At 41.0% G+C, this 15606-nt stretch overlaps 1 protein-coding gene across 21 annotated transcripts in view; it reads right to left on the reverse strand.

Moving 5' to 3' along the window:
• RPS6KC1 (ribosomal protein S6 kinase C1) overlaps positions 1-15606 on the reverse strand; it is a 99833-nt gene that overhangs the window by 63148 nt on the left and 21079 nt on the right. For all 21 annotated transcript variants that reach the window (XR_015708139.1, XR_015708141.1, XR_015708140.1 and 18 more), the window contains 3 exons: positions 15500-15593; positions 11139-11198; positions 9961-10323 (listed from right to left, as the gene is read on the reverse strand). Coding sequence is in view for 7 of the 21 variants with exons in the window: in XM_087774350.1 (XP_087630476.1) it covers positions 9961-10323; positions 11139-11198; positions 15500-15593 (517 nt within the window). In the remaining 14 variants the exon portion in view is untranslated. The remainder of the gene's footprint in view (positions 1-9960; positions 10324-11138; positions 11199-15499; positions 15594-15606) is intronic.

Genomic DNA, 15606 nt, shown 5'->3' on the forward strand with positions numbered 1-15606 from the left:
GTTTATTCAGGCATCAAATCTGCTGTAATTCTATTGTATACGAAAATTACTTGTGTTCAGGTATTAATAGCAAAAAGCTACTGAAAGGGGACCATACCCAATAAACTCAAACACACACAAAAAAAATCTGGGCAGTAAGGGTCGTGAAAAAAATCTGTCCTTTTCCTTAAAATAATCTGGGATACTAACAGAACACGTCTCAGATGCATAGAAGTGCTCTCAAACTTGCTCTGGTCAACTATTCTCCTCCACAGATCTAGGATGAAGTCATGTGGAAGATATGCATCTTACTGGATGGTAACAAAGATAGCTCTAGTCACCATTTACTGTTAACATATACAGTATCCCACATTCAGTAAATCACAGTATATAGCACCCACCCAGGAATTCTAGATATTCCTTCCTTCCTTTGTGTCTGACCACCTCCAAATCATCCCCCACTGGGCATTACAGATTTTCCTCAGGAAGAGTCAGTCTGTCAGGACACCATCAGTGCACTCCCTACCTAACTAGCTGCTTGACCAGGATGTAGATATTTGCACAGCAAAGGTAAGGCTAAAAAGTTCGCGTTACCTGTCCCAATCCTCTGTAACCTCCATATTCCAAATCTTCCTGCTTTTCTCTCAGAGTTACTAAAAATATATGTAGGCTGCCTTTATTTAAGAAGATATCAGAAGAGATTTGCTCCAGGAAGGAATGTCCTCTTGCAGAACACGCTACAAGGAACTTGTGGGAGACTGCCTGTTGTGCTAACCCCAAACTCCACGTTCTTAACAATTTAAACAGTAAAACTTTCTCTAAATACTGAAATCTTCAATGAAACATTTATAATTGCCAAATCTAACAGCTATAATACCATTTTTTATTTTTAAAAGTTTCTTTATCTTCTTCACAGTCTTCCTGCACATATCACCCAGCTGGATTGCTGAATTTTTCAAAGAATTGCTCTCTATAAAAATGCAAGGGAGTAAGCCTTAAAAGATTTATTTCTTCTCACAATGAAAAGAGGTTTAGCAGCACCTTCCTTATTAGTGGGTAGCCCAGCTGTTATTTTTGCCTAATTGGTTCAAGAGGACCTCTGTTCTTCTTAGGGCAAACACTTCTTACATCATGTGAAGCAGACTCCTTTGTCCATATTAGCCAAACAAAAGCTCAGGCACACCGTAAGTGACAATGCGACTCATAATCCAGCACAGGTCTGTGACCACTTTGGACACAGTTTTATAACCCCAAAATTTATTTCAGGAAGGGGAAGAGCTGCTGATTTTGGAACGAGTCTCCACCAACTTTCACAGGAGAGTGGGTAACCTTTAATTTTCAAACAATTACTTCAGTGAAATCTGGCAGGTGCTGGGGTAGATGCACACTTCAGCACCAAGGAAAGACACTATAGATTTTAGCAGCAGGTGGCAGTTTGGAATTGTGAAATAAGCCCACTAGCTCATAGTCTCTAGTATGCTATATATTATATTAATGATGAACTGCTTTGAGGTGGTGGCCAAATTCTGCAGCTGAAAAAAACTGTAAATATTAAAAAATAAGAGCAAGGTTAAGCCCATTATGGTAAAACAGTTTGAAGTGTTCTTCCCCGCCCCCAACATTTTGAGAGAGTCAAAATTTATTAAGATGTACCACATTTATCAGAACCATTCTTTCTTGCTTTTTGAAGATTCAGGACAGTACTGTACTCTAGCAACCAAGAAGAAAACCCACCTAAAAGTCAAACCTCTCACACTGAAGCACAAATGTGTGACAGTGGGTGAACACCTAAGAATTCTTCTTCCAACTTTCCAGTGTGCTCATAACTATTATGTCTATGGTTTATACCTCACCTTCCTTCCAGGTTGCTTGAGACACTTACAGATCTACACTTCCTCTGAAGTTACCAATTCTGCATCCTGTAGAAAACCTAAGGTTACACACCAGTGGTGTAAATGTCTAGGTAAACACCTCTCCGGAAAAAAAATGTTAGCATACATGCCAAAGTTAAGATTATATAGGTGAATGGCATGGGTGAAACGTATTTGAGCAACCGGTAAAGCAGGAGTCAGTAACACTCAAGACAATAAAAAACGTTACTTTCCAGAAACACTGATCAATAAACATCTGTTTATAGAGAAACTCTCACATTAAATCCACAAGGTGGTGGTAGCTTTTCATGTCCGTGTGTGACTATCTGGAAAAAACTAAAATGAATGGTCACACAGCACAGACCATTTCAAGGAGGAAAAGCTTAACTTCCCATCCATCTGCTAAAACTGGTAGTCTTCAACTGCAAGGTATTTCACCAAAGCAAGACTTCACAACATGAGAAATATTCTTGAACACTTTCCTGTGTTCAGGAAACCACATAAGAACAAGGAAGAAAAAAGAGCCCAGTGAGCGTTGCAAGACCGAAGGACAAGCAGTGGCATCCTAGCACAAATGAGGAAACAAAATGGTGACAGCAGCAGTAGGTCTTCCAACAGAAGCACCACAGGAACAGGAGGAGAGCACTGACAGTCAGAGCAAGGGAAGAAGTTACACGGGCCACCACCACAGAAGAGAAAGATTTTCCAACTTCTCTGCACTCTTCCTTCTTAACTGAAAGGACAAGTCCAAATTACAATTAGCAACCACAAACATTCCTTGTTTCAGAGCAGAGGGAAGCCAGGCACACAGACACCTACCCCTTCAAGTAAGAACAAGCTACTGCATTTTGAAGCACAAAGTATTGCAGAAAGAAAGAAAAAAGAAAAAAAGACAGATTAAAAAACAAGATTCATCAATCCTGATGGTCTAATAGTACTCCTATCTATGTATTAAATATAATTCATATGTACTTTTATATAGTACTACGGGAAATGGTATCTTTCCATGAGCAATCACTAAAATCTCTAAAACAGAAGACCCAGCAGCAGGCCCTGTAGAGATCAAACCTATACTAGTCCTTCTATACAGCTCTGAAGCTAGAGAGGCTATTTTAAGATACTGGAAGGGAAAAGGGAGACAGGAAAAGAGAAAAGGAGGATGTGAAAAGAGAGAAGGTATATATGCAAGAACCAGGAGGGGGTAGAAATCAGAGCACTGATGATCATGTAGAATCATGCCCTTAAACATATATATGCGGTTTTTCTATTCCAGCTAGTAATTTGCCTCAATTCACCTACACTGCCTGAGGCATTTAATTCTGCAGCCAGAGACTTCAATTTTCTCACCTAAGGACAGAAGCGGCACTGTAACCTAGATCAGTCTGTTCTGTCTACACTGTACACTAGAAGAAGTGTGGCAACCCTACCAGGTCTTCTGATGGGAGGTAGAAACCCCACATAGCAACAGTCAAAAAAAGATTAATGCACTTAGCTGCAGCTAAGTGCTGGCTAACAACAGCTGGGATAAAAGGCTGTGCAGGCAGCAAGAGAGGTCTGTCAAAGAAGCTGGGCACAAGCAGCAACCTGGCAAGGAGCTGCTATGAGGACAGACTCAGAAATCTTGGAAAGGTCAGATCAACACCAAGCCAACACAGCTAGCTGTGTCCCCCAGAAGAAGGAAGAAAGAACAGATTTTTAAGACCCACCTCGTTACATATTTATTCATTCTTTAACAGCTACATGCTAGGCAACCACATTCAGAGTCATCTCTGCATCACGCCCTACATGTTGGCTTACAGGTATTGCTACAATTCACCTTTACGTGTATTGTAATGCTCTAAGCTGTGCAGCAGGTGCTAAACCCCAGACCTTTATCATCCTCTTGGTGCAGAGAACTCTTGCAGTTTAAGTGGAACTTTGCCTTAAGTATTCCTTTACATAGCTGAACCTAGCTATGGCTATATATTAACCAATATTTATATATATGGCTATATATTAACCAACTTCACCATACTTTACTGGCAGATGCTGTATTTTACTGCCTTGCCACAATGAAGTGTCTAAACCCAGTACTTTTGCATATGGAATGACATCCCTCAGGGTGATCCATCCAGCATCTACTGCACAGTGATGAATCCTACAGCACTGATCTGCATCAAAGCTCTGTATGGTCTGCAATGGGCTTGGAAGCCAACGCATTTCCATTACAAACAGTTTGTAGCCCGTATTACCATGGGTTTCAGCATCACTGGCAGCACAGTGGATTAGATGACTTTTTTTTAAGCAAACTACAGTATTTCCAACATCCCTTCTTAATCTAGCTGCTTGTCAATAGACAAGTCCTCTCACAAACATCTAACTTTCTGAAACAGCAGCTGTGATTTCAAGGTCGTATGAAGCACTACGAGAGAGGGAGCACTTTGTATGGTTGCTTAGAAAGCCCAACCCAAACAGTCCTTACAGCATCCTCACGGTCCAACAGCAGGAAACAGACAGTTTTCAGCTCCTTTGGAAGGAACCGGGGCAGGAAGATTTTGTCTTGACTGGTTCCAGCCTCAGTGGAAGTGTAAAGCTACAACAGCGAATAAGGTGAGTGATGATACACCATAGGAGCACAGAGGTCTGAGATCAGGTGGGGGAGAATTACAGTTCCGTCAGTCACCCTGTCATTAATCCTTCCCTATGGGGCCAAGCACAACTCTAAGGTTTCCCTGCAGATATCAGCTCACACCCCGATGCATGTTCTCAGAAAACAGGTCTGTTGTTTCCTCAAAGACGTTGCTCCAATCAGGCACAGCTGCTGGGTAGCTCAGAAACTGCCTAAGAGATTGTTACTCTCAATGAGAAACACTAGTCAGAGGACTTAACAAGGGAAAGGAATTTAAAATAGCTACTGTGTTTTAACAGAAGTTGTCTTCGTAAGTGCCATTCAACAAACAAGCAAAGGTGCTTTTCACTCTGGAAGCCAGAAACGCTCTCATGGAACAGCCATGGCTCCTCTTTCCCTTTTCATAAAGCACTGTCTTCTTGGCATTCTGTCAAGCATGCTCCTGTTTGCATCCCTGGCGCCATCACAAGTTCAAATCATAGCCCATCATAATCCCAGTAATTAGACACAAGTTGGTTTGTTTTCAGTATATCCAAAAATATCATCTAGTTGTCCAAAGTATTCCCAGCATTTCATTGTATATGCATTTCTGGGTTAAAAGTCAAAGTCATTTTAGCAAGGTTCCAGTAATTTGTGTAATTTTTGTTCCAGCTCTGTTTACTGGATAAACATTAAAACAGCACAAAGCAGTGCAAAACTGACATTTGCAGCCCACTTTCAAAGACATCAGCAGCTTATCTAGAAGTTGTAGATACCTAATGCAAAATACAGATACCTAGAAAACAGCTTGTGGCTGCTAAGCTGGCTTATGAGGCACCACACACTTCAGGCAACAAGGTCCATGCTGCCTAGCTGAACCAGCCCCCTAAACCAAACAAATACTCATTGTGCCCAGCCACAGCTGCTACACATGTGAAAACAAACACCCCCAAATCTCTGACAGAGTAAATGGATCATCTCCCTTCAGGTGTTAATGTGTAACATGGAGCCTTGTATAACACATTGGCTTTCTAAACCACATGGAACAGATCTTGTACTTTTCTACACAAATTCGACTGACCATATTGTGAAGCGTTCTTGCTTCATCATGTGCCTGAAGTTACTGAAACCCAGCAATAAGAGTAGTGGTAACTCTGTGTTTATCACAGAGCTCAGACTGCCCAGATCCATAATGGATATAACGTGAGAACAGTTGGAGTTGTAAAAAGAGGAGCAGTTTATACAGACAGGACTCCCTCCTTTATTACAAAAAAAATTCCTTCCATAATTTTAGCCTCCTGATCTATTTTTTCCTAACATAAACTATGTCCTACACCAAAGTCAGGGAAAGCACTGCTTCGCATAAAACACAGTTAACTTCCAGCCTAGAAGTTGGTGGCTTGCTATCGATTAGTGCATTTTTTCCATCACTAGGCCTGAAGCAATGCATTGACCTCAAAGTGCTCTGACATGCTAACAAAACAAAGGAACAGCTATAAATGTGAGCCAAAGTTTGTATCAATTAATATACTTATCTTCTGGTATGCTTAAAAAGGCAGAAGATTTGAGCTCCAAAAGGTTTCAGCTTCTGCAGAATTGTTTAACCATCTTATACAACCCTTACAGGCCTGCTTTCCAAAAGCTCCAAAATCCTGTACGCAACAATATCCAGAAAACGCAAGAGGGGCAGCAGAATCAATACGTATTCAGAGGAAAAAGGAAATGATGGCAGCCATTCCCTCTCACTGCACGCGAGGAAGCTCTGGTACAAATGAAGCAGGGAGGTACAAAAGGTACAGGCAGCCTAATGGATAGTCCAAGGGCTCTGCTGCCAGTCCAAGAAAGTGCTTTCTCCTCCTTCCCGCTGACAAACATGTTTAATATTAAACGCATGTACAGAGCAGAACTAGGCCCAAGATGTATAAAGAGCAGATGCCCGGAGTCCAAGGTATACACCAGTCTCTCGGAGCACAGACGGCGTTCATTCCCCAAGCGACATGCAGATCAGGCCTTTTGGCAGGACTGTGAATAGGACATTCAAAGATTTAGTACTAAAACTCTGCAAGAGACTAGCAGAGGAAAATACACATGCACCTTGCACAGTATAATTACCACCTCTATGCTTGTGAGAGCATGCACACACAGCTGAAAATGAAGTCAAGAGGTACATTTCTTTGGTGTAAGTATATGCAACACCTGCCTCATCTAGCATTACTGCCATCAGCTCAGAAAGCTAGAAAGTTGTCAGGAAAGTAACAGATTCAAGTGTGCTCCAACTGCCTTTATAGAGGCCAGCTACTTCAAACTAAACAACACAAGTCTATAAACTTGCAGTAATAAACTTACTCATACACGACTTTGACAAGGCAGCCTTAAAAAGTAAGTAGATCTTCTTGTACCAAGCCTAAAGGAGCGGCTGGCAACAGACACACCCTTATCTTTCAGATACATCTAACCAACTTATAGAGGTACTGCATTTCCGAGGTAATTCTGAGAGAAGTTTCAAACACAGAGGATGGATGATGTTTCTTTTTTCCCCCTGGTACACTGGCTTAATTTCCTGATTGCAATTCTTCGGTGTCAATTTCTATTTCCTTGGTGCCACCACGTGGCAAAAATATATATTACCATTTAACATGCAAAAGCCACTTCCGGTCCATTCTGAAGAGATGCCACACATTCTGCAATGGCTGTACACTGAAAGGCAATGTCACTTTGTATGGGTGTGTAAGCATATATGAACGCTGTGTTTCACTTTCAGATATTACAAAGGATAACTTATACAAAACAGTCTAAAAATAATCAATGGCAGAAGATCATAGGCGTTTTGTAATAATTGCACCATCCTTATCTTTGAAAGGAGCATGTTATTGTCCATGTGAAATACATAACCAGAGGTGTTTAAATAGCTGAAGTGATTAAGTTAAGGTTGGGGTTTTTTTATTGCAACAGAGTAAATATTCACATATCAGCACTGAACATATCACCCTCAAAGTAGCTAGATTAAAAAGCATGATACAGATAGTTATTTGTGGGTTTTTTGTTGGGTTTGGGTTGTTTGGGTTTTTTTTGTTTGTTTGTTTGTTTTTTTAATGTCCTCATAGATCCTGAGGAGGCATGTATTTTTAGGAAGGCGTTTGAATCAGGCCTGTCATTACAGAGAAGGACATCAATGCCTCCTTGCCAGCTTGCAGAAGCTCCAAAGAGAAAGGACAAGATGAGCTGGATTTAGCCAAATCTAGTGTAAGTGCCCCACAGAGGACAAACATTCATTTCCTTTCCACCTCCACAACCATGCAGGGTAACACAGAGAAAGAAGAGCTGACTGCTAAGAACCAGTCTGTGTACGTTTATGTTCCCAAGGGATAAGATGCCAGTTAAAAAGCAACTCACTCCTGTTATTCCCTTCCCCGTGCTGTACATATGCAATGCCAGGGACTGCACAGAAAAAGTTGCAGGTGCTGGCTATACACCTCTTCATCCATCAGGAACACCTCTACCCACACACATGCAGAGGTACCACCACTATAAATTTATTAATAACCCCCACTGTACTATCTGAGTGGCATCAGGAAAACAGGGCAGAATATCACACTTTTCTAAGACTCCTTGAATTTCTTCCTAGCCTGAAAAGCATGGATACCAGTGGGCGAGAAAAAAGGATTAGCAGTCATCTGAGGTAGCTGGATGAGCAGCTAGTCAACAGGAAAGAAGCAAAAGTCCTTAGAGGAAATGTTAGCAAATGTAAGTAAAAAGCTCAACCTACTCTAGTTTAACAAGTTATTACACATCAGTTGAGCAAGTCACCTACAACACGTGCAAGAATGGCCTTTCAAAACTTCAAGGTAAACATATTACCGTAAGTTTTACCACAGATTCAAAGCCAATATGTTTAATCACTGCCACAAGTCAAGTATGCATGCATAGTTACCACAGCCCAACTGATGTGCGATAGCCTGACTTGCGTTCATGCCCTAACAGTTTGCAACTGTTGAATAAAGAAAGCTTTTTGAAGCCGAACCTCAAACTGTCAGTTTGAAACTGCATCATGGCAGTCTTGCATCATGGCAAGACGACAGAAGTGGCTATGACGAAACAGGGTATTCTTCAGAAGACCATAACTGAATGGCATGCAAGTCTATGAGGAAGTGTATTAGTAAAGAAAGGATAGCTGGGCTCTCCAACAGAAGGATTGCCAGCACATTCAATATCAAGAATGAAAAGCATTTTGATAACACGGGCAAGGCAAGAAAGGATGCTATTGAAAAGCCGCAACAAGCAGCAAAGCAGTAACCCTACTGACATCACTGGGACTTGAAAGAGGTAGATTTACTTTTGCCAGGAAGTAAAAAGACACCTTAAGCAAAGGCTATATACATATCTTGGCCCACACCCCTGGTTTTTATCAGTAACCTATCCATTATTTTTTGCCAGGCCCCGTTAAAGCAGCTCAGCAGGTAAATTTCACTCCTAGAACTGTTCAGAGGGTCTGGACCACTGCTGTGCATCCTACTGAGATGCAGCAAAGGCTTCTGCTTGTATGTGCTTTCGTACATTAGCATTTAAGTTCAGCATAACTGAACTTAAGGAGCATAACTTAACATTAAAGAGCAGCATAATGCATCTGTGCTGTACACCGTCAAAGCCACAATTCTAATCTTACTCATTTGACCTGTGTGGGACAGAAGCACAATACACAGACCCTGAATGCACTCCAGGAAAGAACAAATCTTTTCCTGTGCTTTATAGTTTTAAGCCATTGTTGGACAAAATGCAAATATATGAGGTTATCGCTCTAGATTCTCAAGAACTAGAGATGGAAAGGGAAAAAATTGTTCCCTGACTGACAAGGTGCAAGGAGACTCCACAGAAATTCCCATGTAGTTGCATCTGGCCAGTTAACAACAGCTTTTGCAGCATATATTGACACATCAAAGCCTTTTGAAAAAAAAATAATCCTGTTCTCCTCCAGCAGTGCAGGCATGTAAGTTTGTATGCATCCTTTAGCTAGAAAAGGAAAACAGTTTAGTGGAAGAAGCAAGAGGCTGTGAGCCAAGAATAGTTCTAATCCTGTTGTGACTGGGAAGTTAACCTGAAGTTAGCCTCTCCCCAGGCGTAAAATGGGGATAATTAATCCTCACTTAACCATGTAAATTAAATAAAGTTTCAACAGTGCTGCAAGTGCCACACATTAATTAATGGCTAGGTAAAAAAAAGAAAAGAGACAAAAGTGGAGCACTTCGCTACCTACCTGCAAGTCAGAGGTTGTGCCGCAATTTTAAAAGAGGAGATATTTGACACTTGGAAGATGAGACCCTAAATTACCATTCAGTCTTAGAGAGAAAGATTCCTCTCTCTCTCTCATATGCACAGCAGCTATCAAGCACATGAAAGCCAGGCACACATCATTCTGCATTTTATATCACCTGTTTGCAACACTGTAAGCTGATGTTAACTAAGGAAATGCCATAAAACAAATACCCATAACCAAAGGTAAGGCAAAAATGGCGGGAAGATCCATACCTTGAACACCTTCCAGAAGCAGATCAACCCCCTTTCTATAAAAGCTGAAGGCAGTTTCATAATCTTCCTCCTCCTCCTTCTTCAAGGCCAGTTTTATCAACTCGCCTGCTTTCTCCAAGTAATCTTGTTTGCCAGGCTTGGGTTTTAAGCTTCCAGTAAACAGACCATGGCTTTCCCTCTCTCCTTCAAGTTTGCTCCACTCCTGCTCAGGTGCCAGAGTGCTTTGTACTGGTGGTTCAGAAACAAGGCAAAGGCCAACAGCTCTACTGGGAGAACTTTGGTTGGATGCCATTCCATCATCTAACTCGGCAAGAGAGTCTACATCAACTGTCAGAGAGATCAGGTCGCTGTCACTGGAGAAGCCTGAAAGCACAGTCAGAAAGACATCCATTACTCTAGATTTCTCATATACCTTAGGAACCTCCAAAATTCTTTATCCCATCCAAAGATTTTAGCCATCTTCTCACTTACACAGCTTCCTGAGACTTTGTGCACAGAAATTCCCTGCATGTCAAGCTGTCTTAAAAATTATTACCTATAGGAACATGGTTTTTAAAGTTTGCTACAAACTCCACAGAGCAACTGGTCTTCATTTTAATACTGGGAATGAAGACACCAACATCTAACCCCCAACTTAAACTTTCAAAGCCTGCACACCGTTGGGCTCCAGGAAAATTACTCTGTGTGAGTACTATTAGAAAAGTCAATCAGCAGGAGTCAGATTCCTGTTGCAAGAAATCCCAATGTACTGTTTTAAATCAGTAAGATGAAGCATCCCAAAACCAGTAAATTAGGAGTTTGAATTAACACAGAGTTACTGTCAACTTACACATCAAGCAGCACTCTAACTCACATCTACCATGTATGCTCTTCTTTCATTGCTAACACATGGTAAAATGAATTAGCTTACAACTCCCTCACTGAAATTTGAGCTAACACATTTCATTTTACATTTGCCATAAGCTAAAAGCACATATACTTACTGCAAGCTGACCTTCAGCAACTAAACCACAGCAACTTAGCAGGGTTATTTGGAAATAAATGGCAACAAAGGTATTTTACACGTACACCATTTCATTCTGTAAGGATTATCATCCATGAAAAGTCTTCACTCATAATTGTGACTTTCTAATAATTTAGATTCCACAAATGTAATGGAAACAACCTCTAGATCTCACCTCCGCATTCCGATTGGCTCGTAAGTGTCACATCATCAAGCCCACTTAAATCCTTTCGAACTGAAAAGGACAAGAATGACAAAAATGTATCTGACATCCTTTTGTACAACAGATGTTCACTTGCCATCAAAACGAAAGGGCGTAACCCTACTACAGGTAAAAGTACATAATACGAAAGTGCTCTTTGACTGGCTATCAGAGACATCCATTTGGTAATACACCATTAAAATTGTGACAGTGGTATTAGATTTGCCATTTCTCATTGCCTCTGAGGTTAAAAAACAAAACACAGGTGCTTGCTTGGGGGGGGCTAATTCAAACCTCAGCACTCCAACTCACCTAATTTCAATAGCAGCAGCATTTTAATCCCTATCTCTCACTGCTCTAGTGATTTACAGCTAAGGAGACTTAAAACAGGAGAGCCTTCAAAGCTGGGACCTACACACCAAGGCAAAAAAAAAAAAAAAAAAGCCAGCTTTCAGTCTCAAAAATGTCACGCCAGAATAGTACTCTGCATGAGACATATGGAGTGAGCCACAAATTTGGCAGTGCCACCTGGATATCAAGTAGCAGTTTGTTTCATCACTTTGGCACATGTACCCACTGAGGCAATAAAACAGGCAACAAGGTCAAGACATTTAGCTGTTTGAACATACAGAGAAAGTAAATTCTGAGGTAAAACCTGGTGTCTGTTTTCTTTTGTATTATCAACAGAGTGAAGAGTTTATCCACATTATCAGGTAAAGTGTTCCGATTTACCTGCAAAAAGCATGTGGCAGCAGCAAGGAGCTGACTCAAAAGGCAACTAACTCAAACTTTTTTTTCGATTTTGCAACTGTAGAGTTAGAGGAAGTTTACAATTTATGGAAGAGGAGTAAGAAGGCGCTGTAGAAATGCTGCTTTTCTAAAAGCTAGCAGTTCCTGATCTTTTCAGGGGAGGGGCATAGGGCAAAGTGTCCATGAAGAGAAGAAAACTGCCTGTGTAGCCCCAAGTCCTGCAAGAAAGAAGGCAACCTCACAACATAACAATTGGAGGAAGACAGAGGATTCATTAATTAGTGTATTAATAAAGGGCCATTCACCTGCCCAATATAGGGTCAGCAATGTCAAATTTGGGTGCAGAGGACAGAATTTATGAAACAACACTTAGAGGAGTCGAGTTATTTTGTTCAGCGAAGAGAAATTGCTAGCTAGGGAACGTATAGGTGGAAGCAGAGCTGACTGATGGACCAAGGGTGCAGACAACGAATGGAAAAGCTGGGGGTTTGTGGGAAGGGTGTGCTGGCCACCCACGCTAGATGAATTAGAGCACATCCACGTAGCAGATTTCAGACAGGCCTAAGTTCCCTTCCCTACAGTCCAAACAAAACCACGTTTGCTCTTCTCTTGCAGGCAACTTGACCAAAAGCCATATGAACACAGCTAGCACGTCGCAGACCCTGAGCTAATAAACTTGGCTTAAGGGCAGGTTTAGAGCCCAGCTCTGGCCCCACACAACCACAGTCATGGGGCTTACAATCAGCCCGAGGAGTAGGAAGAGTCTGAACTGCTTATGCTTATTTCTGCGAAGATAATGTGAACATGGTAAAACAGAAGAAGGGGGAAAAAAAGAATGGGAAAAAAAAAAAAAAAAAGATTAGCTTCCCAGTGAATTTCTCTAAAGAATTTGGCAATTGGTATAGAAAGACTTTTGGAGAGGAAGTTGGATGTATGAACAGTATCCCATGTACCCAGAGAGGAAGACAGAGTAAGGAATATTAGATGAGTATAATGAGGCCGAAATTGAACATAAATTCCTATACTTGTCTCTGCCTTGTGCAATTTCACCAGGTATATGAGGATGAAACGCAGTTTCCAAAAATTGGTTGAAAGTCTGGGTAACCTGGCCTCTTGAAAAGCAGACTCCTGTGAAAGCATGAACTGCCAAACTGCTTTTACAAGCAAGATACTTATCACTTATTTTGGTACAAAAACATTTCTACTACCATCAATTTGCATCTTCTACCATAACATGCACACCTTCTGCAGAGTGAACTTCGTCTGAGAAGAACAGATAAAAGTGAGAAAACACAACCCGCCCTTATAAGCAAACACCAGCACCTGTTAAGGAATGGGTTTGATACTCTCAGTACAACAGCTTGAGAGGAGCAGTGCCCACGCGGACGCTCTTGAATGTTCACAAAAACTAACACAGTGAACAAGTCACAGTTAACTACGATAATCAGACTGGGAAAAATTAGTTGCAGGCAGGATGCCCTGAAGAGAGGCAGGGGAGAGGACTCGGAGCCGAGTATTGCCACTGCCATCTAGAGGCCTTAAAGACAGATGTTTCCTTCTGTCCCTACACCCTCCCCTGCCCAAAATTTGGTTTAGAAAATAAGAAAATATGAGCTGGAAGACACATAGGTTTTTAGAAAAAGATAACTCCACAAAAGTCACATTTAGCATCTGGAAATCTTGTGCTCATAGTTGTTGAAAGTATCCCCTAAAAGCACTCCAGCCAATTCAGAGGAAGGGCATCAAAGAATTTTTCTACTTTGCAGCACTTTTTTTTTTTCTTTTCAGTATTTTATCTCACATAAAGGAAGTGTTTTTCTTCTTCTAAAAATGAGGCCCTTGTGAATAAAGAATAGAAATGTTCACGTTACACATTTTTAGAAGCACTTTTTCTTTTATAAGGCCCATTGTAAATTGGGTGCCTTGTCAAAATCTGGAATGTTAAATTTCACAGAAACGGTGCCCCTTTAAAACCAGTTACCCCTACTTATGATAACTACCCTCTGTAATTAAACAGCTCTATACCCTCCCTTCACAGAACAAAGTATCGCGGCTGCATTAGTTCATTAACATCACAGAGTGTACTACAAAATAAATTGCAAAACTCACTGCACATGTAGAATGTATAATACAACTGAGTGCTTAGTTATTGTCATTGAGAGATCCTAGTGGGAAGTCACACAACCTCAAGCAAAAAATAAACAAATGAACCACTATTAGAAAACACAAGCAGTTCTTGTTATTCAAGCAGAGTTTTAACAAAGTTCTACACCAGAGAGAGAGCAGAGGAAATTAAGTCGTTAAGGAAAAAAAAAAACCCTCCCAAATAAGCTTTACAAGTGTTTGTATAATATTGCATATTTATACATCAGTGTAAAACAGTTCCAAAGGAAAATCTTAAGGGTTGGAAAATAATTTCTTAGAAGTCACAAGGACCCAAACATAACTCAGAAATACATAAGTATCTAAACGATTGCATGGTACTTGGCAGATGCTTAGAAGCAGAGATGCTTAAACTAGCCCAGCCTCCAGAAGCAGGCAAGAAGCCGTAGCACAGTATTTATTTGGGCTGACTGACCCTACCTTACAGCTATACTATTTAGTGCAAGTGAAGTGCCACAAATTACCCTGTATCTGGTATCCAAGCCAGCACGTGCATCTCTACAGCATGCTAAAGAAATGCAGTCTTAGGAAAAGGGACACACCCTCCACTGGCAAGCACAACCAGAAAATATTAGCAAGCTAAGGGAGGGATTTCCAATTTTCAACTAAGCATAGCCCACACTGGCTCTAACACACAACACCTCAGACTTTCAAGAATAGGGAGTTCTTTTCAGGAAAAGAAAAAAATGCTGACAGTTTGTGTAAGAGACTTAAACAACTCACTTATCTCCCCGAGCCCTGCAGTAAGCTTTAACATTCCCCACTCCCATATGCTCAATCCAGAAGACATATTTAAACTTCTAAAATACGGTATCGACTCTCTTCTGGATTTTGCTAAGCACTAAAAGAATGATGACACCCAGGGCACGAACAGCTGAATGAGAACCCTCTGAAATAAATCTTAAAATCAAATCTTAGACATAATTTCAAATCTTAGACATATTTTTCATGCTCTAGGCAAATTCAAGCAGTCATCTTTGTATTTATTGATCAATCACAAAATGGTTTTAAAGTTCTTGGCAAATTTTTGCAGCTAGAGACTTGGGTCATAGTAAGTTGCGAACACTAACACACTGCCCAATCTTTTGGAAGCAGGCAGGGTTACGCACATTTAAACCAGAGGGGACAGTCCAGTGAGCACCAAAAGCAGTTCTTTTTGAGCGATAGAGCACTAGGACTTCTTGAACGCACTAGACAAACTCCCAGAAAATTTCCTGTTAGAAGCAAACTTCCAGCAGTGCAGAGAGAGCTGAGAGATCACTGAGCCTAACTTCTCTTCTGTTAATCCCAGCTCCGCCATTTCTGTCATACCAAGCAAACAGAAACTGGATGCCAACACTCCTACAAATATGGCACTCGTCATTTATGTGCTGCTTTAAAACAGATCATGCTATAAGGTTACGTGAGAAAAGAAAGCAAACCTTCAGAGCTGCAGTCAGACAGGTTGTCTGTCAGAGGGTCAGACAGAGGCTCAACAGGACCAATCAGTTCAGACCCATCATGCACCTCTCCACCCTGAAAAGAAAGA

Source organism: Nipponia nippon, unplaced genomic scaffold, assembly GCF_047370975.1.
Source record: "Nipponia nippon isolate SJK-2023a ecotype South Korea unplaced genomic scaffold, ASM4737097v1 scaffold_4, whole genome shotgun sequence".
Classification (NCBI taxonomy): domain Eukaryota; kingdom Metazoa; phylum Chordata; class Aves; order Pelecaniformes; family Threskiornithidae; genus Nipponia; species Nipponia nippon.